Source organism: Cherax quadricarinatus, chromosome 13 (assembly GCF_038502225.1).
Source record: "Cherax quadricarinatus isolate ZL_2023a chromosome 13, ASM3850222v1, whole genome shotgun sequence".
Taxonomy (NCBI): Eukaryota; Metazoa; Arthropoda; class Malacostraca; order Decapoda; family Parastacidae; genus Cherax; species Cherax quadricarinatus.
The window spans coordinates 17,962,705-17,990,369 of record NC_091304.1 but is presented as its reverse complement, the minus strand read 5'-3'; the positions used below and the strand labels follow the sequence as shown (position 1 = coordinate 17,990,369).

Here is a 27,665-nt window from a genome sequence, read left to right as displayed (position 1 = left end):
TAGTCAGGTCACTTCCACTTAAGGTAGGAGCACAGCATCAGTCCTAGTAGCACAAGCTAGTCAGGTCCAACTCACACCCACCCACACCCACTCATGTATTGATCTAACCTATTTTTAAAACTACACAACGTTTTAGCCTCTATAACCGTACTCGGGAGTTTGTTCCACTCATCCACAACTCTATTACCAAACCAGTGCTTTCCTATATCCTTCCTGAATCTGAATTTTTCCAACCTGAAACCACTGCTGCGAGTCCTGTCTTGGCTCAAAATTTTCAGCAAGCTATTTACATCCCCTTTATTTATTCCTGTTTTCCATTCATACGCCTCGATCATATTCTCCCTAATTCTACGCCTTTCGAGAGAGTGCAGATTCAGAGCCCTCAGTCTACCCTCATAGGGAAGATTTCTGATACATGGAATCAACTTTGTCATCCTCTTCTGTACGTTTTCTAGTGCATTTGTATATCCATTCTGTAATACAGTGACCAAAACTGTGCAGCATAATTTAAATGAGGCCTAACCAAGGATATATAGAATTGAAGAACCTGAGGACTTCTATTATTTCATAGTGTGAATATCATGATGTAGTTCAACTGGGCTTGTGAGGTCTCTAATGGACACCTAATTTAACCAATTACGTATATGGACACACCTTGCTTTGGCAAATAGCAGTCAGACACACCTTTCGGCTTAAGACTGAGGTCTTTTGTTCTTGACAGCGTCAGATCTTGGCGTCGGGTCAAAACACGTGGTGTACACCCCACTGTGGGGGTGCTCTGACGACCATATAAGCCCAAGGAACATCGGAGCAGGAGAGTGGTGTGATGCGTAGAGTAATGAGAGGTGATGATGTAGTCACCAGTGACCTCGCATTACCTCCACTAATCACTCGACTCGCCTCTCCTACCTCATCTCCTGCCTATCTCCCACATCCCCTGACTTACTCCCTTACTCCCATATTCCCCAATTTGCCATAAATTCCAATAACCCCCTACATGACATGGTGTCTAAGCGGTGGTGATTCTTATTATTTTTATAGTAGGAGTCAGTCCCATGTGCCTTTTGACTGCTTGGTTATATTAATGTTATGCTACCATTTGCTACCTTTTTTCCTTGTGTGTGTAAGGCTAAAGTAAATATCTGTGTGATATTATAATCCTAGTGATCTTAACTGACCTTTTTGACTGTGGGTCTGAATAATTGTATGGTGGTAATATTATATTTTGTGGAGTTGTTTGTTGGTTTAGGATAAATGGTGGAGAATATCAGTGTTTGGGTGAGACTTTTGGGGGAAGCAATTACTGGTCGAAACTGAATACAGTGGACCTCGAATTTAGTCCTGCCTTTTCTGTATGCAAAACTATTTTTATTATCTATAAAATGTATTTTTTTTTAATATTTCCCATAGGAAATAATGCAAATCCAATTAAACCATTCCAGACACCCAAAAATATTAACAAAAAATACATTTTATAGATAATAAAAATAGTTTTGCATACAGAAAAGGCAGGACTAAATTCGAGGGTCCACCTAGCCCGCCTTGGAAGACTCGCCCACAACTGTCACCCATTGAAGAGCTGCCTATGATTGTTATCCATCTGCTGTGCCCAGTCACTCAGTGGATGTACCCCAGTTGCTGTATTGCTGCCCTGGTCTGTCATCCATTGTAGTGGGTATCTGCATCACCCAGCCTCTGTGACCATCACCTGCAGACCGCCAGTTACCCCACAGTTGCCAGGGATGGGTGACCGCACCTCTGTTAATCACCTGAAGTGACCTCGCCTCATCTCACCTCGAGCACATAACCATAGCCTGCTGATGCTGATGTCGGCTGCTGGTGATGCTGCAGTCTACTGAGGTGAGGCCTTCTGATGCTGTCTGCTATGCTGTGGCCATGCTGTGATGCTGTCTGCTATGTTGTGGCCTTGCTGTGATGCTGAGATGCTGGGACTGCGCTGCGATGCTGTAGCTGTGCTGCGATGCTGAGGCCATGCTGTGATGCTGCAATGCTGCCTAGCTCAGGAGGAGATGATGGCAGTGATGCTGCAGTGGTGTATGAGGGATTCTGGCTGGTGTGCCAGGAAAGGAGAGTTTACTATGAAGGAGCTGCCATCCTTGGAGATGTGGAAGGATGCGAGCCATGGGGATGGACTCCAGCTGCTGGAACTAGCCTGCTATCAAGAGCAGTATGGAGGTATATGCTGTCATGCTGGCCAACCTATACGATTGGTATATGGGGATGTCCTGCCAGCCATGAGACACAATTAAGAGTGAGAGATGTCCCCAGCCTACTTTGTCTTGCCAGAAGTGTTAGTCTTATCTGTGTGGAATAAGGTGACCTTGAAAATGATCCAGTGAATCCTAGTAGTGGCATAGGATAATGGAAGGTCTTGCTGTGATGCCTGCCCTGTCTCGATTTTCAGATGTTGAAGTGTGCATGTGAAGTGTGTAGAAAATGCGACCTTGGTGGTCGTGAAGTGGTCCAGTTGCAGTTACTTAAAAGAATGCAACCCGTTGGAGCAGTTTTCCACGCCAACAAAGCCAAGAGAGGTTTGGCCCAATGGTTAACGTGCAAGGGTGACTAGTACCGGCTAGTGCATTTCTAGTAGAAGTAGGGAAGGCACTGGAGCCAGATATTTAGTTTTCAGGAGAAATGACGGCTAAGGAGGCTTTGCACCAGAGAGCAACTGTTGTGCTGGTCATCTGCGAGGTGAACTGTTTATGCTGCCTGGTTGTAGTTGAGAAGTGTGAGGGAAATATATGTAGTTGAATAATTTTGTATTATGTTCTGTGTAATTTTGTCTTTGTATTGTAATAGAATTAAGGGGTTAGGATTAAAATAGTCTAATAACTTAGGACAAACTGTCCAAGTTCTCAGATATTTTAACCCTTTCAGGGTCCAGAGGCCAAATTTCAAAGTGTGCACCAGTGTCCAAGAATTTTCAAAAAATAATTTTGTTATTTTTTCTTATGAAATGGTAGAGAATCTTTTTCTGAAGGTAATAAAACAAAAAGTACGAAATTTGGTGGAAAATTGATGTAATTATGCTCTTGCGAATTTTGATGTGTCAGTGATATATACACATCGGCGATTTTGCCGACTTTGACTCCCATTTTAGGCCAATTGCCTTATTCCAGTCAACCAAATTTTTAGCTATTTCACTAGTATTACTTCTATTCTATCAATTGAGCACAAGAAATTGCCAAATCAACTGTTTCAACTACAAAATAGTGATTGGAAATTGGTAATTTAGTCAATTTAGTGCAAAGTTCAAAACACTTCAATTTCAAAATAGGGTCCAGAATAAACAATGCAGGCATTATTGGCACTAAACTAACATTTCCTCTGCTCATTAGTTATGTTTTCAGGCTTTACAAATGAATTCCATTTTGATTTTTCATTCACATAATGAATTTTTATTCAAGCCAAAAAATAGAAGATTTACTGTTATGCAATATTGTAATAATTATATAAATAATATCACCACATTTGTGAACGTATATTAGACACAACAGCTGGCGTGTATTAGACATGCGAGGTCATTTGTTTACTCTTGAACATCGACAAAAATTTAACATTTTCACTACTTTGAGCTCAATTTCAAGCCATTTCCAATACTAAAACCAATCAAAATCATCTCTATTTCTGTAATGTATCTTCCATTCTATCAAATGAGACCAAGAAATCGCAAATACAACCATAAAAAACATACAAAAAAAAAAATACACTGCAAAGTCACTGTTTTAATCGAAAATTATGGTCTAAGTTTTTTTTTCTCTCATTTTGCACTGTGTGCTGCAGGATTTGTTTTATGTGGTGCACACATACCACATAGATGTATTCTCTCATATCTAGGCCCAAATTTACTTCTCACAGCTTATCAGAGTGAGCTGAGCTCATGGTGTAGATCTACGGTTTGGACCCTCAACGTAAAGCCGTGGATCTACGGCATGGACCCTGAAAGGGTTAAACTGGGGGAGAAAGGGGGATGTGATGTAGTCCACTATGCTTGGGAGGCTGATAAAGGAGACCTAATTTAACTAATTAAATGGTCACACCTTGCCTTGGCAAATAGCTGTCAGACATGCCTTTCAGCTTAAGTCTGAGGTCTTTTGTTCTTGACAGCATCAGATCTCGGCATCAGGTCAAAACACGAGGTGCACACCTCATTGGGGGGGGGGGATGGGATGCTTGAAGGACCATTTAAGCTCAAGGAACAGCTAGAGAGGGAGATTCGGGCAGAGCTCTGGCTTGTGTGCAGAGTTCCCAGCAGCAGGGAGATTCAGGCAGAGCACTGGCCTGTGTGCAGAGCTCCCAGCAGCAGAGAGATTCAGGCGGAGCTGCTGCCGGTATGCAGAGCTGAGCAGGAGAGCCTCTGGTCAGAGTACTAGCTTGGAGCAGTACTCGGCTGTGTAGGTCTTGGGACCTGTGGCTAGTGCGTGGCTTAGTTCCTGTGGTGAACTGTCCTCTAAACTATACTGTAAGTTACATTCTGTTTCGGCAGTTGATTGTATTCCTTGTCTCACTGCTTATATGTACCATCCCCAATTATCTAAAAAAAACAATAGATGTTCTCCTGTTCCCAAATACGTATATTATTGTACAAGGACTTAATAATAAACTGTGTTTGAGTGGAATAGTAATATTCACTGTCCCTGTTATTTATTTATTCATAATTTTATTTCAAGTAGTGAGAGGGTGAGTAGTGTGGTGGTAGAGATAATGAGAGGAGATGGTGTAGTCACCAGAGACCTCACATTACCTCCACTAATCACTCGGCTCACCACTCCTGCCTACTCACTCCCAATTATTCCCTTTTACTCCGTTATTCCCCAGTTATCCATACATTCCATACCCACCCTACATGACAATATTAGGAGGGTGTGGAGTTACTAAAAGTATTAGTCAGAGAGCTGAAGTGGGGCTGTTGAGATGGTTTGGTCATTTAGAGAGAATGGAACAAAGTAGAATGACTTGGAGAGTATATAAATCTGTAGAGGAAAGAAGGCAGGGTGAGGGTCGTCCTTAAAAGGTTGGAGGGAGGGGGTAAAGGAGGTTTTGTGGGCAAGGGGCTTAGACTCAGCAAGCATACATGAGCATGTTAGATAGGAGCAAATGGAGACGAATGGTTATTGGGACCTGACAAGCTGCTGGAGTGCAAGCAGGGTAATATTTTGTGAAGGGATTCAGGGAAACTGGTTAGCCAGACTTCAGTCCTAGAAATGGGAAGCACAATGCCTGCACTTTAAAGGAGAGGTACGAGATATTGGCAGTTTGGAGGGATATCTAAACTGTCATTGAATAATGACGTTTTTTCTTTCTTTTTGGGTCATCCTGCCTTGGTGGGAAACAGCCGACATGTAAAAAAAAAAAAAAAAAAAAAAAAAGTAGCTAAAAAACAAATGGTACAATTTTAAAACTATGATTTATCAGTAATACACCTCTGACCCATCATGGTCTACTGGAAACTTAAACATTAGCTAAAATTAAACAGGTTTAATACTGCACTTACAAAGAATGTTACAGTACTATCACTCTCTAAGTGGTAAATTTTAGAATTTTACTGAAGCTGCAGAGATCATCACTAGCCATAGCTAGGGTTAAGTGTTAAGAAAATATGTTATGAATCTCAGAGAATCAAGGTATCACCACCAACAACTTCAGTGTATACAATATAAGTGAGCACAAACCACATACAATGCCATCTGTGGCTGCCAGGTGAACTATTTTGGCAAAAAAGTAGTCTCATAATTTTGTCCAAATTTAAAGAGGTACTGGACCATCCATTCCCAGTAAATCTATCTGTGCCTGTAGCATGTTAAGTATCTTAGATCACAAGACAAGTAAAAACAAAAAAACTCAGTGTATCTTACTCCATAAGAGAATTTCAGGTAGACAGCATTGGAGACTAAACTTTGTATGTATAAAATGAACAGAGAAGAGAGAAAATTAAGGCTGCAAGACTCTGTACAAAGCACAAATACACTCTGAGCATGCCCCACTGTCTTGGACTGCCTGACCCCCATCTCAACTACAACTTCTGGACAGAACAGAGAACCGAGAATGATAACTTATCTCTCGCTTGGACCTGGTCTGGATTAATCAGTGATCCTAACAGAGCCTTCATCACTAGAGAGATGTAAGTGGTCTTACGGTTATGTGCAAAGCCAATACTGTCAAGTTAACACACTTGGCTCCACTTCATGGACAAGAAGACAGCTTCTATACAACAAGATAGGCAGCAAACAGCAACAACTTAACAAGACCATCACTTCACTTGAGATCATTCATTCCTAGAATGACATGTCTGGAACATGTTCATTTAACACAAAATCAATAAAATAATGTCAGTTTACCAAATGAAATTGCTAGCCCACAGTTGGCTTCAACTTCATTCTGTTCCCTATTTATATGTTTCGTAACAATAACAAGGCTTTCAAATGAGCTGAGGCAGGTGACAGCATTAGCTTGTAAAAGTTCTTGTGTAAACAGAGAAAAGATAAAGGGTAAGAAAAAAGAAAAAAGAAAGAGAAGAGAGAAATATAAAATAGAAACTGAGAAAAAATTAAAAAAGAGTAAAAGACAAAAGAGAAACGAGATAAAAAAAGAGCAAAAACAGAAAATAAATGAGAAAAAACAAGAAAAAATAGAAAGAGAGAAATACACGTATATATATACACCTACCATCCAACTTACGACCGAGTTCGGTTCCGAGAAACCGGTCGTAAGTCGAAATGGTCGTAAGTCGAACTTTACTACTGAATATCAACAAAACATTTTTGTAATGACTTTATTTTACTGTTTTATTTTGGTATTTCATGTTTTCCATTACATTTTATGTTGTTAGTACTGTATTTTATACTGTAAGGTTTAGGATAAACACTGTGTACAACACAAATAGTTGTTTATTTCCCAGATTTTTGGCATAAAAAACACGGTCATAAGTCGAGTGGTCGTAAGTCGAGCAGGTCGTAAATCGGATGGTAGGTGTATTTGAATTCTTTTCAGGCTGATGTAGAAAATTTTGCAATTAATTCTCAAGTCTATATATGTTGTTGTATACTTACACCTCTATGTTGATGCATCCTCTCCTAATTTCCTTATTTGCATTTTTTCATTGTCTGTGTCCCTGTTCACACTTATGCTATACATAAAAGGAAAACAAACCTGCATATTCTTAAGCCTGTTTGCAAGCCTAATACTGACTCGCTCCCATGTTAAAGCAATGTCGTCCACTTGCTCTTTAATGGGTTGTAGCAAGGCAGAATCATCAGACAAAGAAGTAAGAGCAGTATAGGATTCGTGCAATCCTGTCAGTAAGGGCTTCTTGCGCCCCAAATCATCAATGGCATGCTGTAAAGGATGGGTATGTACACTCCAAAAGACAGAGGTAAACTTGGACTTGGTTTTATTATTAAGACAGAAGGTCATTCTTTAACTAGATGTTAGCTGTGTATTTACTGTTCAAATTTTTTGGAACGAGTTAGTAAATTTAAAACTGGATATAATTCTAGAGTTCTTAATGATGTGTGCAGACAAAGAATTACTAATGTGGTAATAGAAGAACTATTACAAAAGTGGATTTTTATGAATTTAAATACCTCATATACAGATGCAGTAAACAAAATACAATATCTGTATACACCAATGCTAACCATTTGGTGGGAGATGGCCAGTGTTAAAAAATGAAAAAAAAAAAAAAAATGCTTATGAGATATTTTTGACATGAAGCTTCCTATAAATTTTCACAAAAAAATTTTATTTCAATTTTCAGTATCAGGAACTGTATAGAAAAATGAAATGATAATTTAAAATATGATGTAAGAGAATTATGATTAATGTTTATGTTATGTCAAAACATCTTACACACTTACAATTTTAAAATAATTTAATAACATAAGAAGCATACCTGAGCAAAATGAACTTCCCCTTGGACATTTGTTGCAGGCACAGTTGCTTCTCGCTGGTCTAATTCACACTCAGTAGTACTTAGCCATTCCTCCAAATGATTACAGTCTTTATGAATCTTGCGACTATGACGAAGGGCCTTTTCTAAAATTCCACGATGTTCGGTTACAGTGCCACCAAGCTGCAGATGCAGAAATTATTTTAGATACTTTAAATTTCATAAAATTTTTAAATATGATACAGAGTTGGCTCGTGCTTAACATCTTACTTAACAACCTAGATAGAGACCTAAGAAAAAGTCTGTTAAGTAAATCACATTTTTATCATTGGAACCCATTGTATCTAGAGATGCAGACCATGACAATAATACTATTCCATATCTAATTCCCGTTAATTTTTGTTTTTGTTATGAAATTCATAATGTACTGTACTCATGACAATGGCTTCCCTCTCTCCGATTCCCTACCTCACTCTCTCCGTACACCTTTTTTTTTTTTTAACTCACCTATGCCCTCCTCCTCCAGATGAATGTGGTTCCACACTGAGAATTATTATTATTATTATTATTATTATTATTATTTTCTTTCAACAAACCGGTCGTATCCCACTGAGGCAGGGTGGCCCAAAAAGAAAAACGGAAGTTTCTCTTTTTAAATTTAGTAACTTATACAGGAGAAGGGATTACTAGGCCCTTGCTCCCGGCATTTTAGTCGCCTCTTACAACATGCATGGCTTACGGAGGAAGAATTCTGTTCCACTTCCCCATGGAGATAAGAGGAAATAAACAAGGACAAGAACTAGAAAGAAAATAGAAGAAAACCCAGAGGGGTGTGTATGTATATGCTTGTACATGTATGTGTAGTGTGACCTAAGTGTATGTAGAAGTAGCAAGACATACCTGAAATCTTGCATGTTTATGAGACAGAAAAAAGACACCAGCAATCCTACCATCACGTAAAACAATTACAGGTTTCCATTTTACACTCACTTGGCAGGACAGTAGTACCTCCCTGGGCGGTTGCTGTCTACCAACCTACTACCTACAATTATTTTTTTTATATTATCACACTGGCCGATTCCCACCAGGGCAGGGTGGCCCAAAAAAGAAAAACTTTCACCATCATTCACTCCATCACTGTCTTGCCAGAAGGGTGCTTTACACTACAGTTTTTAAACTGCAACATTAACACCCCTCCTTCAGAGTGCAGGCACTGTACTTCCCATCTCCAGGACTCAAGTCTGGCCTGCCGGTTTCCCTGAACCCCTTCATAAATGTTACTTTGCTCACACTCCAACAGCACGTCAAGTATTAAAAACCATTTGTCTCCATTCACTCCTATCAAACACGCTCACGCATGCCTGCTGAAAGTCCAAGCCCCTCGCACACAAAACCTCCTTTACCCCCTCCCTCCAATCTTTCCTAGGCCAACCCCTACCCCGCCTTCCTTCCACTACAGACTGATACACTCTTGAATTCATTCTGTTTCGCTCCATTCTCTCTACATGTCCGAACCACCTCAACAACCCTTCCTCAGCCCTCTGGACAACAGTTTTGGTAATCCCGCACCTCCTCCTAACTTCCAAACTACGAATTCTCTGCATTATATTCACACCACACATTGCCCTCAGACATGACATCTCCACTGCCTCCAGCCTTCTCCTCGCTGCAACATTCATCACCCATGCTTCACACCCATATAAGAGCGTTGGTAAAACTATACTCTCATACATTCCCCTCTTTGCCTCCAAGGACAAAGTTCTTTGTCTCCACAGACTCCTAAGTGCACCACTCACCCTTTTCCCCTCATCAATTCTATGATTCACCTCATCTTTCATAGACCCATCCACTGACATGTCCACTCCCAAATATCTGAATACATTCACCTCCTCCATACTCTCTCCCTCCAATATGATATCCAATCTTTCATCACCTAATCTTTTTGTTATCCTCATAACCTTACTCTTTCCTGTATTCACTTTTAATTTTCTTCTTTTGCATACCCTACCAAATTCATCCACCAATCTCTGCAACTTCTCTTCAGAATCTCCCAAGAGCACAGTGTCATCAGCAAAGAGCAACTGTGACAACTCCCACTTTATGTGTGATTCTTTATCTTTTAACTCCACACCTCTTGCCAAGACCCTCGCATTTACTTCTCTTACAACCCCATCTATAAATGTATTAAACAACCACGGTGACATCACACATCCTTGTCTAAGGCCTACTTTTACTGGGAAATAATCTCCCTCTTTCCTACATACTCTAACTTGAGCCTCACTATCCTCGTAAAAACTCTTCACTGCTTTCAGTAACCTACCTCCTACACCATACACCTGCAACATCTGCCACATTGCCCCCCTATCCACCCTGTCATATGCCTTTTCCAAATCCATAAATGCCACAAAGACCTCTTTAGCCTTATCTAAATACTGTTCACTTATTATTATTATTATTATTAAAGTTAAAACACATGTGCAACATCTGGATATCTTTATTGTTGACGTTTTGCCACCCATTGGCTTTATCAATACAGATTCTAGAACACTAACTCCAAGGCTGAGGGACTGATTACCTCATCTTTTGTATATAGTTATAATGTGAATCCCTATTATTATTACATGTGAGTGAGGTGAAAGTGTTGAACGATGATGAAAGTTTTTTCTTTCTGGGGATATTCTTTCTTTTTGGATCACCCTGCCTCAGTGGGAGACGGCTGACTTGTTGAAAAAAAAATTCACAGGGTGGAGTGCTAAACCTGTAGGGAGCATACACTGCAGTCGGGTTCAACCCCAGGAAAGGGAGGATAGGCCCAATTCTTTGGATCAAAAGCTCTTCACTGGTACTAAATTTCAGTTGACCCTCCAAGCTGCAAATAACCCTACCCCTGCTTTAGAGTGTAGGTACTGTATTTCCCACCTCCAAAACTCTGGCCCAATTAACAGGTTCCCATCATCCATCTATCACTTCATTTATTCAATACACATGTATCAAAGTCATCGTCATAGATTTATAGTCATTCATTAGTTACTGAACCTCATCCCGAAGAGACTGAATCATTTTTATTATTTATTGGGGCAAGTACAAATCCTTGTGGAACTCCACTTGTGACATCCTCCCTCAGTAACATTTTTCCCTCTAATAACTTTGCATTTTTGTTTCAAAAAGAAAGTCTCTCAACCAATTTAACCCTTTGAGGGTCACCAGGCCCTCTCAGAGACTTGTTCTCGGGATCCCAAAAAAAAAAAAAAAAAAAAAAAAAAAAAAAAAAATATTTTTTCTTATGAAAAGATAGAGAATATTTTGCCGATCGTAATGACACCAAAAGTATGAAATTTGTGGAAAACTTACAGAATTATGCTTTCGCGAAGTTAGTGGTCTCGACGATGTTTACGCATCGGCGCTTTTGCCCACTTTGAGCCCTATTTTCAGCCTATTCCAGTGTACTAGTCGACAAAAATCATAACTATTTCGCTAGAACTCCATTTTTTCTATCAAATGAGTACAAGAAACCACCCATTTACCGATTTCAACTATCCAATAAAGTGGTCAGAATTTAGCAATTTTGCCAATTTCACACAAATTTCAAATGATGCCAATTTCCAAATAGGGTCCACAATAAACAAGACATTCCTGGCACTAAAATAACATTTCCTCTGTTCATTAGTCACATCCCCACACCCCTCTTACATTTCTTTTGCTTTCCACTTTGAATTTTTATTCTCACAAAAAATAGAAGATTTACTGTTATGCAGACTACTGTATTAGTGTAGAAATGGTATAAATAATACCAGCGCACTTGTGAAAGAATAATAGATTCACCAGTTGACGTGTATTGGACGTGTGGCATGATTTATTTACTTTTGAACTTTGGTAAAAATCGAACATTTCTGCTACTTTGAGCTCAATTTCAAGGTAATTTTCTTTGTGAAACCAATCAAAATCATCTCAATCTCTGTAATATGTCTTCCATTCTATAAAATAAGATCAGGAAAACTAGAATACAACCATAAATACCATACGAAAATACAGTAAAAAGTCGCTGTTTTAAACCAAAAACACAAAGTTTTTTTTTTCTCATTACGAACTGTGTGCTACAGGACTTTTTTTATACTGCACACACTGACCACATAGACCCATTCTTTCATATGTAGGCCTACCAGCTTTCTCTGCTAGATTTGAGGGCGCTAGAATTTATGCATACTAGTACGTCAAAAACCCTGGCGTGTAAGCCATACTAGTACGGCCAAAACCCCAAAAGGGTTAATAACTTACCATTTATCCATCCTAGGTATTAGGTTTGCACTCTCAAAGGTTTTTTAAAATCTGGATAAATACAATCTGACAATTCTTTCAGCTCCTGAACAATTTCTGTGACTGCCAAATTGTTTACTCATCAGTAGGTTGTTGTTCTTCAATTGTTTCATCCACTTTTCTCTGACTTCTTACAACATTTTTACACTACTTGCCAATTTAACTGACCTACAGTTTTAAGTTTTCCTTATCACCTTTTTCAAATACTGGCAAAAAGGTGTACCATCTTCCATTTGCTTGCCAAAAAATAAAAAGTTATACATATATTAATTATGACTTGGGCCTGATGACTGTCAGGACCACAGCCGTTGGCCTCACAGTGTAGCTGTGAACTTTCTTAACACATAATGTAGTAACAGCTGCAAATGATGATGAGGCAGCAACTCTTTATTTGCTATGATTCTTAGAGCGGGAGGGGGGAGATAGACACTTATGTTTGAACATGATATTGTCACTGACTTCAATCTCAGAATAAATATGAAATCAACAAATATAAATCTCTACCATACAGTTAACCCTTTCAGGGTCGAGAGGTCCTCTCCTAAACTTGTTCTCAGGGTCAAAAAAAAAAAAAAAATTCCTTATGAAATGATAGAGAATCTTCTTCCAATCATAATGACACCAAAAATATGAAATTTGATGGAAAACTTACAGAATTATGCTCTCACAAAGTTAGCGGTCTCGACAATGTTTACGCATCGGTGATTTTACCCACTTGGAGCCCTATTTTCAGCTAATTCCAATGTACCAGTCGACAAAAACCATAACTATTTCGCTAGAACTCCACTTTTTCTATCGAATGAGTACAAGAAACCACCCATTTCCCGATTTCAACTATCCAATAAAGTCAGAAATTGGCAATTTTGCCAATTTCACACAAATTTCAAAAGATGCCAATTTCCAAATAGGGTCCAGAATAAACAAGACAGACATTCCTGGCACTAAAATAACATTTTCTCTGTTCATTAGTCATGTCCCCAGGCCCCTCTTACATTTCTTTTACTTTCCACTTTGAATTTTTATTTTCACAAAAAAAATAGAAGATTTACCGTTATGCAGATTACTGCATTAGCGTAGAAATGGTATAAATAATATCAGCGCACTTGTGAAAGAATATCAGACTCGCCAGTTGATGTGTATTGGATGCACGGCATGATCTGTTTACTTTTGAACTTTGGCAAAAATCAAACATTTCTGCTACTTTGAGCTCAATATCAAGGTACTTTTCACTGTGAAACCAATCAAAATCATCTCAATTTCTGTAATATGGCTTCCATTCTATAAAACGAAACCAAGAAAACTAGAATACAACCATAAATACCATAGAAAATACACTGCAAAATCGCTGTTTTAAACCAAAAACACGGTCAGAGTTTTTTTTCCTCATTATGCACTGTGTGCTGCAGGATTTTTTTTTATACTGTGCACACCGACCACAAAGACCCATTCTTTCATATGTAGGCCTACCAGCTTTCTCTCGCTAGATTTGAAGGTGCTAGAATTTACGAGTATTAGTACGGCACCAACCCTGGCGTGCGAGCTGTACTAGTACAGCACCAACCCTGAAAAGGTTAATGATGTATCATGCTAATAAATACGTAAGGACACTTTTTATCAAACTGCTTAAGAATAGAGCATCCACTATCAAACAATAATCTTTCATGCAATATAGAAATAACTGACTGCAAGGAGCTTGGGCATACAGTAGGCATGAGTAAGCATGTTAGATAGGAATGAATAGAGATGATTGGTTTTTGGGTCTTAACCCTTTGACTGTCGTGGTTGTATATATACGTCATGGGAGATACCGTGTTTGACGTATCTATACACATAAATTCTAGCGGCTTCAAATCAAGCGGGAGAGGGCTGGTAGGCCTACACGAGAGAGAATGGGTCTCAGAGGTCGGTGTGCACCCTGTGAAAAAAATCTGGGACTCAGCGGTGCATTGTGGGAACGCCATCTTGGTAGTCCATTTTCACCATGCCTCGCGGTAAGAAGTTTCTCACTCCTCGGCGGATTGGAGGTCTTTTGTTCCCAAGTGATAGCTCAGTGATGATAGTGTCAGTGAAAGTGAATTCCCTGGTTTTGAAGCGGGTGTGACCGAAAAAATTACCCAGGATAACATAATTAGTGATGAAAACCCAGATGACCCACAACCTTCCACCTCTGGTGCTGGGCCGGCTCGTTCATGTTCACCTGTACCAGGACGAAAGAGGAAACTATTTGCCCGTGCACAAGACTCAGATGTGAGCAGTGCAAGTGATAGAGATAGTGATTTCAAGGTTATTGAAAGCAGTTCTAGTTGTGACAGTGAGGGTGAATATTCCCCAGTGAAGCGGCAGTATATACGACGTCGCATGGGGTCTGGTAGTGTGCCATATGCTCTTCCAAGAGGAAGGAGTACATCTCAGAGCACATCCCGTGGCCCTACACCACGTCCTGATAGAGAAGATAACGATATTGTTACGATGGGTATTAATGATGCAAGTGAGGCAGCAGGCGGTGGTGGTGATAGTGATGGTGGCATGAGTCATGTGACACCAGCAGCAGGCCACGCTACTATCCGCGCTGCTGACTCTACACAACTACAACCAGCCTCACCCGACCCCACACTCCCACAACCACAACCACAACCTGCACAACCACAACCACATTACAATATCCAGAACGCACCAGCTGACCGCATCTGGGATTGGCAGCAAGATGACGAGATTGTTCCCAATCCCCATGACTTTGATGGAGGACAAAGTGGAATACGGCCATCATGTACACTTGGGAACAATCCCGCTGAACTGGAATGCTTTCAGTTGTTCTTCGATGAACCCCTGATGGACATTATTGTCAGAGAAAGCAATACATACCATGAGTACACCATGGCAAACACTATTCTGTCACCAAGATCACGCCTACACCAGTGGAAGGACACAACTGTGGCAGAGATGTATCTGTTCTTTGCCACAATAATGCTTATGCCACATGTGTATAAGCATAGTGTCAACACATACTGGGCGACAGACCGCCTGATTTCAACCCCTGCTTTCAGTGACATTATACCAGTGAATAGATTTGTGTTACTGTTACGTATGTTACACTTTTCAGACAAAACCAGGCCTGACAGAAGCGACAGGTTATATAAGATCAGACGTGTGTTTATGTACCTGAAACAAAAGTGCTGTATGTATTTTTATCCATTCAGGAAGCTTGTTATTGATGAGTCTTTGATTTTGTTCAAAGGAAGACTCTCATTCAAGCAGTATATACCAAGCAAGAGGAAATGCTTTGGTATAAAGTTATTTGTTCTGTGTGATTGCAAAACTGGTCTGGTTTTGGATATAATTGTGTACACTGGCAGTAAAACAATGGAAGATACCAGAAAGTTACTGGGTATCTCTGGTGATGTGGTTAGAACAATGATGGAGCCATATCTTGGTAAGGGGCATATTTTATATACTGACAACTGGTACACAAGCCCTATACTCAGTGATTTCTTGCGAGTGAACATGACAGATGTGTGTGGCACAGTGCGTAGAAATCGTAAACATATGCCTAGGTTCGATGCTGGCAGTCGTAGAGGTGAAGTGCAGGTGTTTGCTGCCAATGACATCATGGCATTTCGGTGGCATGACAAACGTGATGTCACACTGCTGACATCAGTTCACCGACACGAAATGGTAGACACTGGCAAGCAGAATAGAGAGACCAATGAACCCATTGTAAAACCTGCAGCTGTGATGGATTACAACCTCAATATGCGCTTAGTGGACAAATGTGACATGCAGATTGGGTTTGCTGACTGTGTTCGCAAGAGTTATAAGTGGTACATAAAACTGTTTTTCCATCTTCTTGACATTTCCATGCTGAATGCTTATAATATGTATAAGTTGAAGACCAAGAAGAAACCCAAATATGGTGAATTTTGTTTGTCAGTCATCAGACAAATAATATTCAAGTACCAAGAAACAACACCTGCAATAGACCAGCGCCCACGAAATTATCAACACATGTCCTCTCGTCTGAGGCCTGGTGATCACTACCCCATACCACTGCCTGCTACTACTGCCAAGAAAAATGCTCAGAAGAGGTGTTTTGTCTGTGGACATACCACAAAACGCCCACAAAAACGCAGAGACACTCGTTTTATGTGTGAGGAGTGTAAGACACCATTGTGCTTATACCCATGTTTCAAAGAATTCCACAAGCTGCAGCACTTCTAGAAAAGTGTCCAGTGATTGTACACATGTATATATATTATAAAACAATTGTAATAAACATTTGTTTACATTGTTTGTTTGTGTAAACAAGTTTTAGCAACATTATAATGATACGAGTGTTTTTGCTATAATTTTGTTACATTCAATGAGTGTATATTTGAACATTGCACAATAATTTGGTCTCACAGGCCACAAAAGTTATGTGAAAAAATAAAATAGTGAAAAAAAAACAAGAAACCATCGAATGCAAGTAAATCAAAGTTTACCGGGTGAGCGGCAGTCGCCGCTGTTGCCGCTCGCAGATCAATTTCAGCAAACTTCAGGACTCTATAACTCGGTAAGTACTGATGGGAATTTTTTTTTTTTTTGGGACTAAAACAATCAGAAAAATAATCTTAACGTTTTCATAAGAAAAAATAATTTTTTTTTTTCAAATATTTTGCAACACCAGGAGACACGTCAGGATTGGGCCTTTCGACAGTCAAAGGGTTAATGAGCTGTTCAGGCGTGTGCAGGGTAATATTTTGTGAAGGGATTCAGGGAAACGAGTTAGCCAGACTTGAGCCCTGGAGGTGGGAAGTATAATGCCTGGACTTTAAAGGAGAGGTTTGGGATATTGGCCATTTGGAATGACATCTGAACTGTCATATCTGGGCACCTCTGCAAAGACTGTGATTATGTGTGAATGATGGTTAGAGCATTGAATGATGGTGAAAGCTTTTTTTTGTTTTTGGTCATCTTGACTAAGTGGGCGACGGCTGACGTATTGAAAAAAAATATATATACAGTGGAACCCCGAATACTGGCCTCTGCGCATATCAGCCAAATTGTATTCAGGCCGTTTTTTGGCCCGAAATTTTGCTCCTTAATTCAGCCAGTGCCTTGCAAATCGGCCGTATTACACATGTCAGCCCGCTGGGACGCCCCTGCGTAGGTGAGTAAGTCTCCCTGTGTCTCTTGGTGAAAGAACATATACTCTACGCATTCATCCAAACATTTCCTTAAAATCCATTGGGTTTTGTGCTTGTTTATTAAATGCAACTGTGAAATAAGCCACTATGGGCCCAATGAAAGTTCCTAGTAAAGTTTCTTTGGTAAAGAAAGTGAGAAACATGATGCAACTTAAGAAAGAAGCTATTGAAAAATATGAAAGTGGTGTTCGAGTGCTAGAACTTGCCAGGATGTATGGGAAATCCAAATCAACAATCACTTCTATCCTGGCAAAGAAAGAACAAATCAAGGAAGCTGATGTGGCAAAACAGGTAAACATGTTAACGAAAAAGAGATCACAAACAAAGGAAGATGTGGAGAGAGGTAGGGAGTGTAGCAGGCAAGCAGGGAGTGCAGCATGGAGGGAGGGAGTATAGCAGGGAGATAGGAAGCATAGCAGGCAGGCAGGGAGTGTAGCAGACATGCAGGGAGTCTAGCAGGCAGGGAGGGAAGTAACCCCCAGAGAGGGCTTTGATACCTGAAGTCCTTACAGAGGAGGATTCCCCTCCCAAACACTAATCAGTACCCCCCCTCTCTCCTCTTCTCTGTCTTCCATAAGCCAACAAGACTTTTCAATAAAGGTATGTTATAGTGAGTTAAATGTTTATTTATTTTATTTAGTTCTCAATGTTTTGTGTATGTAAAACTATATTTAATCTTTAAAAAATGTATTTTTTGTTATTATTTTTGGGTGTATGAAACGGATTAATTTTTTTTTTCAACAAGTCAGCCATCTCCCACCGAGGCAGGGTGACTCAAAAAGAAAGAAAATCCCCAAAAACAAAATACTTTCATCATCATTCAACACTTTCATCTCATACATAATCACTGTTTTTGCAGAGGCACCCACATACAACAGTTTAGAAGCATATATAAAGATATATAATACAGTGGACCCCCGCATAACGATCACCTCCGAATGCGACCAATTATGTAAGTGTATTTATGTAAGTGCGTTTGTACGTGTATGTTTGGGGGTCTGAAATGGACTAATCTACTTCACAATATTCCTTATGGGAACAAATTCGGTTAGTACTGGCACCTGAACATACTTCTGGAGTGAAAAAATATCGTTAACCGGGGGTCCACTGTATATCCCTCCAAACTGCCAATATCCAAACATAGATCTACATTTGCACGCTCTAAACATAGATCAATGTTTTATTTTTCATTCCTTCAAATTTGGCACAATAGGCTTGAGTCGCCTAGACATGAAAGAATGGGTCTGTGCACTCTGTGCGCAGTATTAACCCTTTGACTGTCGCAACCCCAAATCCTGAGGTGTCTCCTGGTGTCGCAAAATTTAAAAAAAAAAAAAATTATTTTTTCTTATGAAATGATAGAGAATCTTTTCCCGATTGTAAAGACACCAAAAAAACGAAATTTGATGGAAAACTGACAGAATTACGCTCTCGCAAAGTTAGTGACTTCGGCGATATTTAAAAATCGGCAATTTCGCCCACTTTGAGCCCTATTTTCGGCTAATTCCGTTATTCCAGTCAACCAAACTCATAACTATTTCTTCAGAACTCTATTTTTTCTATCGATTGAGTACAAGAAACTGCCCATTTACCGATTTCAACTACCCAATAACATGGTCAGAAATTTGCAATTTGGCCAATTTCACGAAAATTAAAAAATACGACAATTTCAAAATAAGGTCCAGAATGAACAATGCAGACATTCCTGGCTCTAAAATAACATTTTCTTTGTTCATCAGTCATGTCTCCAGGTCCCTGTGATATTACTCTTGCTTTTTATTTTGAAATTTTATTCAAAGAAAAAATAGAAGGTTTACTGTTATGCAGACTACTGCAATACTGTAATAATAGTAAAAATTACATCAACCCATTCATGACTGCGTATTAGAATGGCTATTTGGACATTTATTGGACAATGACATCATTTGTTTACTTTTGAACATCGGCAAAAATCAAACATTTCCTGTACTTTGTGCTCCATTTCCAGGTTCTTTTTATAGTAAAATTAATCAAAATCACCTCCATTTCTATAATATAGTTTCCATTCTATCAAATGAGACCAAGAAAACGAGAATACAACCACAAATACTATACGAAAATAGACCACAAAGTCGGCATTTTAATTAAAAAAAACGGTCGGAGTTTTTTTTTTTCTCATTATGCACTGCGTACTCCAGGATTTTTTTTATGTGGTGCACACTGACCACACAGACCCATTCTCTCACATGTGGGCCTACTAGCTTTCTCCTGCCTGATTTGAAGCCGCTAGAATTTATGAGTATATATACGTCAAACACGGTACCTCGCAAACGTATATATACGGCCGCGACAGTCAAAGGGTTAAAAAAATCGGGGAGCACTTAGTACCTTATGGGAGCACCAGTTCAATTGAGTGCCAGCTAGAGCAAACAGTGTGGCAAACACCAGGATTCACTGATGTCATGTCGCATTAACACTCCCATTTTAAGAGGAAAGTAAAAATAGGTTAGATAAATACATGAGTGAGTGTGGGTGGGTGTGAGTTGGACCTGACTAGCTTGTGCTACTAGGTCAGATGTCATGCTCCTTCCTTCAGTGGATGTGACCTGACTAAGTGGGTCATTGGTCTACATCGGGGAAGGGGAGGAGTTGGAGAGTGACATGGACCTGCCTTGCATGGGCCAGTAGGCCTGCTGCAGTGTTTCTTCTTTCTTATGTTCTTATGTACTCGGCAGGCTGGCTGGCTTGCTTTCGCTGTCTCTGGCTGACTCTCTGTCTATATCTCTGTCTATCTATATATCTGTCTCACATGCACACATTAAGTACAGTTATTATAGTGTAAATTACCTAGGATAACCCAAAAATTCCAGGCAAAGATAGACAGACAGACAAACAGACAAACATGTTTGTGTGTATCAGTGAAAACAAATAAAGCCAAGGTTCCCTGAGTGCCCATTTATCAAATGTCACTGGGCTGTCAACAGATGTCATAACACCATAATTCAAGGAGTTTGATATACGTACTATACTCCAGATAGACAGAAAGACAGATAAGCAGAGACAGACAGGTAAACAGATAGATAGACAGACATGTTCATGTGTAAGTGATAACAAATACAGCAAGGGTTAGCTAAGTACATGAGTGAGTGTGGGTGGGTGTGAGTTGGACCTGACTAGCTTGTGCTACTAGGTCTGAAGTTGTGCTCCTTCCTTCAGTGGATGTGACCTGACTAGGTGGGTCATTGGTCTAAGCTGGGGGGGGGGGATGGACCTGCCTTGCATGGGCCAGTAGGCCTGCTGCAGTGTCCCTTCTTTCTTATGTATTTGGCAGGCTGGCAAGCTAGTTGGCTGGCTGGCTTTGGCTGGCTCGCTGGCTTTGGCTGGCTTTGGCTGGCTTCAGTTGGCTTTGGCTGTCTATCTATATCTCTGTAACTGTCTATATCTCTATGTCTCTCTCTCTCACATGCACACATAAGTACAGTTATTATACATAGTGTAAATAACCTACGATAACCCAAAAATTCCAGGCAAAGATAGACAGACAGATAGACAGACAAACAGATAAATAGACAGAGAGACAAGACACGTTTGTGTGTAACAATGATAACAAATACAGAGAGGGTTAGCTGGAGCAGTGGGCATTTATCCAATGTCACTGGGCTGTCAACAGTATAGGGATGCTTTTCACAACACCATGCTTCAAGATATATGCCAGGATATGTAAAACATTGCTGGGACCTATAAATACTTTGAACATATTTTTAGACAATTGTAAATGACCCAGGCAGGTGTAAATGTTCACCTGTCAATGTGATTGTGACTATTTGAGCACTGTTTCAGTACCTAATATTAGTGTCAGAACAAAGATTGGCTATGAAATAACAAGAATTATTATAAATTGTAATTATCAGAACATAAAAAATATATAAATTAAAATAAAAATGAGAAAAAAAGGTATATCGGCAACACTTCTGCAAGCGGCAGGAGTCGATGTTGCCGTCAGGTGAACATCCAGAGCCAACTTCACGGTCTCATATCTCGGTAAGTACTGACCCACCAAGGCAGGGTGGCCCGAAAAAGAAAAACTTTCACCATCATTCACTCCATCACTGTCTTGCCAGAAGGGTGCTTTACACTACAGTTTTTAAACTGCAATATTAACATCCCTCCTTCAGAGTGCAGGCACTGTACTTCCCATCTCCAGGACTCAAGTCCGGCCTGCCGGTTTCCCTGAACCCCTCCATAAATGTTACTTTGCTCACACTCCAACAGCACGTCAAGTATTAAAAACCATTTGTCTCCATTCACTCCTATCAAACATGCTCACGCATGCCCGCTGGAAGTCCAAGCCCCTTGCACACAAAACCTCCTTTACCCCCTCCCTCCAACCTTTCCTAGGCTGACCCCTACCCCGCCTTCCTTCCACTACAGACTGATACACTCTTGAAGTCATTCTGTTTTGCTCCATTCTCTCTACATGTCTGAACCACCTCAACAACCCTTCCTCAGCCCTCTGGACAACAGTTTTGGCAATCCCGCACCTCCTCCTAACTTCCAAACTATGAATTCTCTGCATTATATTCACACCACACATTGCCCTCAGACATGACATTTCCACTGCCTCCAGCCTTCTCCTCGCTGCAACATTCATCACCCATGCTTCACACCCATACAGGAGCATTGGTAAAACTATACTCTCATTCATTCCCCCTCTTTGCTTCCAAGGACAAAGTTCTTTGTCTCCACAGACTCCTAAGTGCACTGCTCACCCTTTTCCCCTCATCAATTCTATGATTCACCTCATCTTTCACAGACCCATCCACTGACACATCCACTCCCAAATATCTGAATACATTCACCTCCTCCATACTCTCTCCCTCCAATCTGATATCCAATCTTTCATCACCTAATCTTTTTGTTATCCTCATAACCTTACTCTTTCCTGTATTCACTTTCAATTTTCTTCTTTTACATACCCTACCAAATTCATCCACCAACCTCTGCAACTTCTCTTCAGAATCACCCAAGAGCACAGTGTTATCAGCAAAGAGCAACTGTGACAACTCCCACTTTATGTGTGATTCTTTAACTCCACGCCTCTTGCCAAGACCCTGGCATTTACTTCTCTTACAACCCCATCTACAAATATATTAAACAACCACAGTTGGCAGTTTGGAGGGATATGTTGTGTATCTTCATATGTGTATGCTTCTAAACTGTTGTATTCTGAGCACCTCTGCAAAAACAGTGATAATGTGCGAGTGTGGTGAAAGTGTTGAATGATGATGAAAGTATTTTCTTTTTGGGGATTTTCTTTCTTTTTTTTTGGGTCACCCTGCCTCGATGGGAGACGGCCGACTTGTTGAAAAAAAAAAAAAACACAGTGACATCACACATCCTTGTCTAAGGCCTACTTTTACTGGGAAATAATCTCCCTTTCCTACATACTATAACTTGGGCCTCACTATCCTCGTAAAAACTCTTCACTGCTTTCAGTAACCTACCTCCTATACCATACATCTGCAACATCTGCCACATTGCTCCCCTATCCACCCTGTCATACGCCTTTTCCAAATCCATAAATGCCACAAAAACCTCTTTAGCCTTATCTAAATACTGTTCACTTATATGTTTCACTGTAAACACCTGGTCTACACACCCCCTACCTTTCCTAGAGCCTCCTTGTTCATCTGCTATCCTATTTTCCGTCTTGCTCTTAATTCTTTCAATAATAACTCTACCATACACTTTACCAGGTATACTCAACAGACTTATCCCCCTATAATTTTTGCACTCTCTTTTGTCCCCTTTGCCTTTATACAAAGGAACTCTGCATGCTCTCTGCCAATCCCTAGGTACCTTACCCTCTTCCATACATTCATTAAATAATTGCACCAACCACTCCAAAACTATATCCCCACCTGCTTTTAACATTTCTATCTTTATCCCATCAATCCCAGCTGCCTTACCCCCTTTCATTTTACCTACTGCTTCATGAACTTCCCCCACACTCACAACTGGCTCTTCCTCACTCCTACAAGATGTTATTCCTCCTTCCCCTATACACAAAATCACAGCTTCCCTATCTTCATCAATATTCAACAGTTCCTCAAAATATTCCCTCCATCTTCCCAATACCTCTAACACTCCATTTAATAACTCTACTCTCCTATTTTTAACTGACAAATCCATTTGTTCTCTAGGATTCCTTAACTTGTTAATCTCAGTCCAAAACTTTTTCTTATTTTCAACAAAATTTGTTGATAATAACTCACCCACTCTCTCATTTGCTCCTCTTTTTACATTGCTTCACCACTCTCTTAACCTCTCTCTTTTTCTCCATACTCTTCCCTCCTTGTATCACTTCTACTCTGTAAAAACTTCTCATATGCTAACTTTTTCTCCCTTACTACTCTCTTCACATCATCATTCCACCAATCACTTCTCTTCCCTCCAGCACCCACTTTCCTGTAACCACAAACTTCTGCTGAACACTCTAACACTACATTTTTAAACCTACCCCATACCTCTTCGACCCCATTGCCTATGCTCTCATTTGCCCATCTATCCTCCAATAGCTGTTTATATCTTACCCTAACTGCCTCCTCTTTTAGTTTATAAACCTTCACCTCTCTCTTACCTGATGCTTCTATTTTCCTTGTATCCCATCTACCTTTTACTCTCAGTGTAGCTACAACTAAAAAGTGATTTGATATATCTGTGGCCCCTCTATAAACATGTACATCCTGAAGTTTACTTAACAGTCTTTTATCCACCAATACATAATCCAACAAACTACTGTCATTTTGCCCTACATCATATCTTGTATACTTATTTATCCTCTTTTTCTTAAAATATGTATCACCTAATCCTATAATATGAAGAAAATGTGCTCTTCATTTTTAAAGAAAAAAAAAAAAGCAATTTTTTGTTTTCCAAATATTCGGAGCGTCACGCGAGTGAACTTAGATCTACGTTTGGACAGTTTAAGGGTTAATGAGCAGGCATTGTACTTCCTATTTCCAGTACTCAAATCCGGCTATATAAAAATATTTGGTTTCCCTGAATCCCTTCACTAAATATTAACCTGATCACACTCCAATAGCTTATCAGGTCACAAAAACTATTCATCTCCATTCACTCCTATCTAACACACTCAATCACGCTTACTGGAAGTCCAAGCCCCTTGCCCACAAAACCTCCTTTACCCCCTCCCTCCAACCTTCCCCTACAGATTTATATGCTCTCCATGTCATTCTACTTTGATCCAATCTCTCTAAATGACCAAACCACCTGAACAATCCCTCTTCAGCCCTCTGACTAATACTTTTATTAACTCCACACCTTCTCCTAATTTCCACACTCCATATTTTCTACATAATATTTGCACCACACATTGCCCTTAGGCAAGACATCTAAACTGCCTCCACCCGCCTCCTTTCTGCAGCACTTACAACCCAAACTTCACACCCATATAAGAGAGTTGGTACCACTAAACTTTCATACATTCCCTTCTTTGCCTCCATAGAAAACGTTTTTTGTTTCCACATATACCTCAACTCACCACACACCTTTTATTCTTCATCAATTCTATGGTTAACCTCATCCTTTATAAACCCATAAACATATCTGAAAATATTCACTTTTTCCATACTCTCTCTCTCCAATGTGATATCCAATTTTTCTTTATCTAAATCATTTGATACCCTCATCACCTTTCTCTTATCTATGTTCACTTTCAACTTTCTACCTTTACACACACTCCCAAACTAGTCCACTAACCTTTGCAATTTTTCTTTAGAATATCCCATAAGCACAGTATCATCAGCAAAATTAACTGTCAACTCCCATTTTGTATTTGATTCCCCATAATTTAATCCCATCCCTCACCCCAACACCCTAGCATTTACCTCTTTTACAACCCCAACTATGTATGTAAGGGTATGTATGGGTATCTAAGGGTTGAGAGTGAACATAGGTAAGAATAAGGTAATGAGAGTATCAAGCAATTTGATAAATAAAAACTGGATATCACATTGGAGGGATGGATTATGGATGAAGTGAATGTTTTCAGATATTTGAGAGTTGACTTGTCAGCAGATGGGTTTATAAAGGATAAGATTAACCATAGAATTGATAAAGGAAAAGAGGTGAGTGGTGCATTGAGGTATCTATGGGGACAAAAAATGTTATCCATGGAGGCAAAGAAGGGAATGTATGAAAGTATAGTGGTACCAACACTCTTATATGGGTGTGAAGCTTGGGTTGTAAATGTTGCAACGAGGAGGAGGCTGGAGGCAGTGGAGTTGTCCTGTCTAAGGGCAATGTGTGGTGTAAATATTATGCAGAGAATTCCTAGTGTGGAAATTAGGAAGAGGTGTGGAGTTACTAAAAGTATTTATCAGAGGGCTGAAAAGGGGCTGTTGAGATGGTTTGCTTATTTAGAAAGAATGGAAAAAAGTAGAATGACTTGGAGAGCATATATATCTGTAGGGGAAGGAAGGAGGGGTAGGGGGTCATCCTAGGAAAGGTTGGAGGGAAAGGGTAAATGAGGTTTTGTGGACTTCCAACAAGCATTTGTGAGCGTGTTAGATAGGAATGAATGAAGACGAATGGTTTTTGGGACCTGAAGAGCTGTTGGAGTGTGAGCAAGGTAATATTTTGTGAAAGCATTCAGGGAAACGGTCAGCCGGACTTAAGTCCTGGAAATCAGAAGTACAATGTCTGCATTTTAAAGGAGGGATTTGAGATACTGGCAGTTTGGAGGGACATCTAAACTGTCATATCTAAGTGCCTCTGCAAAAACAGTGATTATGTATGAATAATGGTGAGAGCATTGAATGATGATGAAAGTTTTTTCTTTCTTTTTGGGTCACCCTGCCTCGGTGGGAAACAGCCAACATGTTAAAAAAAAATAAAGTAATGTAAGTTATTTAGCAATGATGTAAAAAAAAATAATGTTGAAAGAATTACTTGCACACAAATTAGAAAGAAAAACTATGTGGAAATTGATGATGGAAAAATAAGACAAATGCATTTTAAGGAAATTATTAAATACGTTTTGCCTACACAATAGGCTTCATCAAACAACAAACAGATCTGTTTGTGACCTGATAAATCCCATTGTTTGGGCAAAACATAGACAATAAAGGATCACATTATACTGCATTTGTCTTTATTTTAACATCCTGTCAGTATTTTATACCACTTATCTACAAATTAATGATCATGTGCAAGAAACATACAGGTTCAGTAACACATATGCAACTCACTGAAGAAAAAATTTGTAATGAAAGTGCACAACAATAATTTTTTAATAATCCAATCTACACTTTAATGCCTGAGTTAATATGATGAAATTACCTAGAATTAGGGGTAACATAATAGGCAACACAGCAACAGTTTGCTAGTCACATACCACTGCTAGTTGCTAGCTACTGTATTTCTATTTTCACAAGCTCAGACAATTCTAGTAAAGGTTTCATTCAGTTAAAGGTTCAACATATAAAATATATGGAACACCAACTTTATTATAAAGTGCTTTCAACTGGTCTAGCTGAAGAGTAAGGCCATCTGGATCTGAAGATTGCCCTTCTTTAACTATTTTACGGCCTGTTGCTATCACGCTTTCCACTTCTGATTTTACTTCACTGAGTGTTTGATACAAATCCTGTAAAAGATATAAAATAACTATATACTGTCTAATTGTAAAAATAATACTTTGCAAAAGAAAGTATGTACTGTAAAAAACAAAAAAGTGTCATAAAAAGATGTAAGCCTAGTGTCAGCAAAATCAAACCAGAGAACCATGCTTTTGGATAACAAAACAGAGTAACAAGCTAAATCATGAGCTGTCTACTCTGTCATCATACACTTACAGAAAATACCATATATATATACATCAATTACTTAGCCTTCTACAATTTACCAAACACTGATTTAGTTGTTCTTGAATCCCCTCAGGGTCCCCAGAATCCATATTTACTAGATGAACTCTCTGACCAATTTCTTGCAGCTGCTGGTTCACCTCAGTCAAACGTGTATCAAAATCACTTGGCTTCTGGCATATCTGCAATTTCATTTCAATCTCCTCATATTTTTTCTGAAAAAGTGAAGAATACATTAAAAGGTTATTCTCAAAATTGTAATAATTACACTGAATAGAAGCTTTTAACTTTCACTAGTCACACTAAACAAAACAACTTAAGTAAAACTGGTAGAATAGTGTAGAATATTTATTAAGCAAAAATATAACTGAAGAACAAGACAAAGATTGAGGA

At 39.5% G+C, this 27,665-nt stretch overlaps 1 protein-coding gene across 10 annotated transcripts in view; it reads right to left on the bottom strand.

Annotated features, from left to right (window-relative positions):
• Nucleotides 1-27,665, bottom strand: part of LOC128688508 (utrophin) — a gene marked incomplete at its 5' end in the record, with an annotated part of 1,206,544 nt that overhangs the window by 1,099,044 nt on the left and 79,835 nt on the right. For 8 of the 10 annotated variants that reach the window (XM_070084560.1, XM_070084566.1, XM_070084558.1 and 5 more), the window contains 4 exon segments: nt 7,171-7,356; nt 7,913-8,092; nt 26,912-27,055; nt 27,314-27,487. In XM_070084560.1, the coding sequence (XP_069940661.1) occupies nt 7,171-7,356; nt 7,913-8,092; nt 26,912-27,055; nt 27,314-27,487 (684 nt within the window). 10 annotated transcript variants of the gene reach the window in all.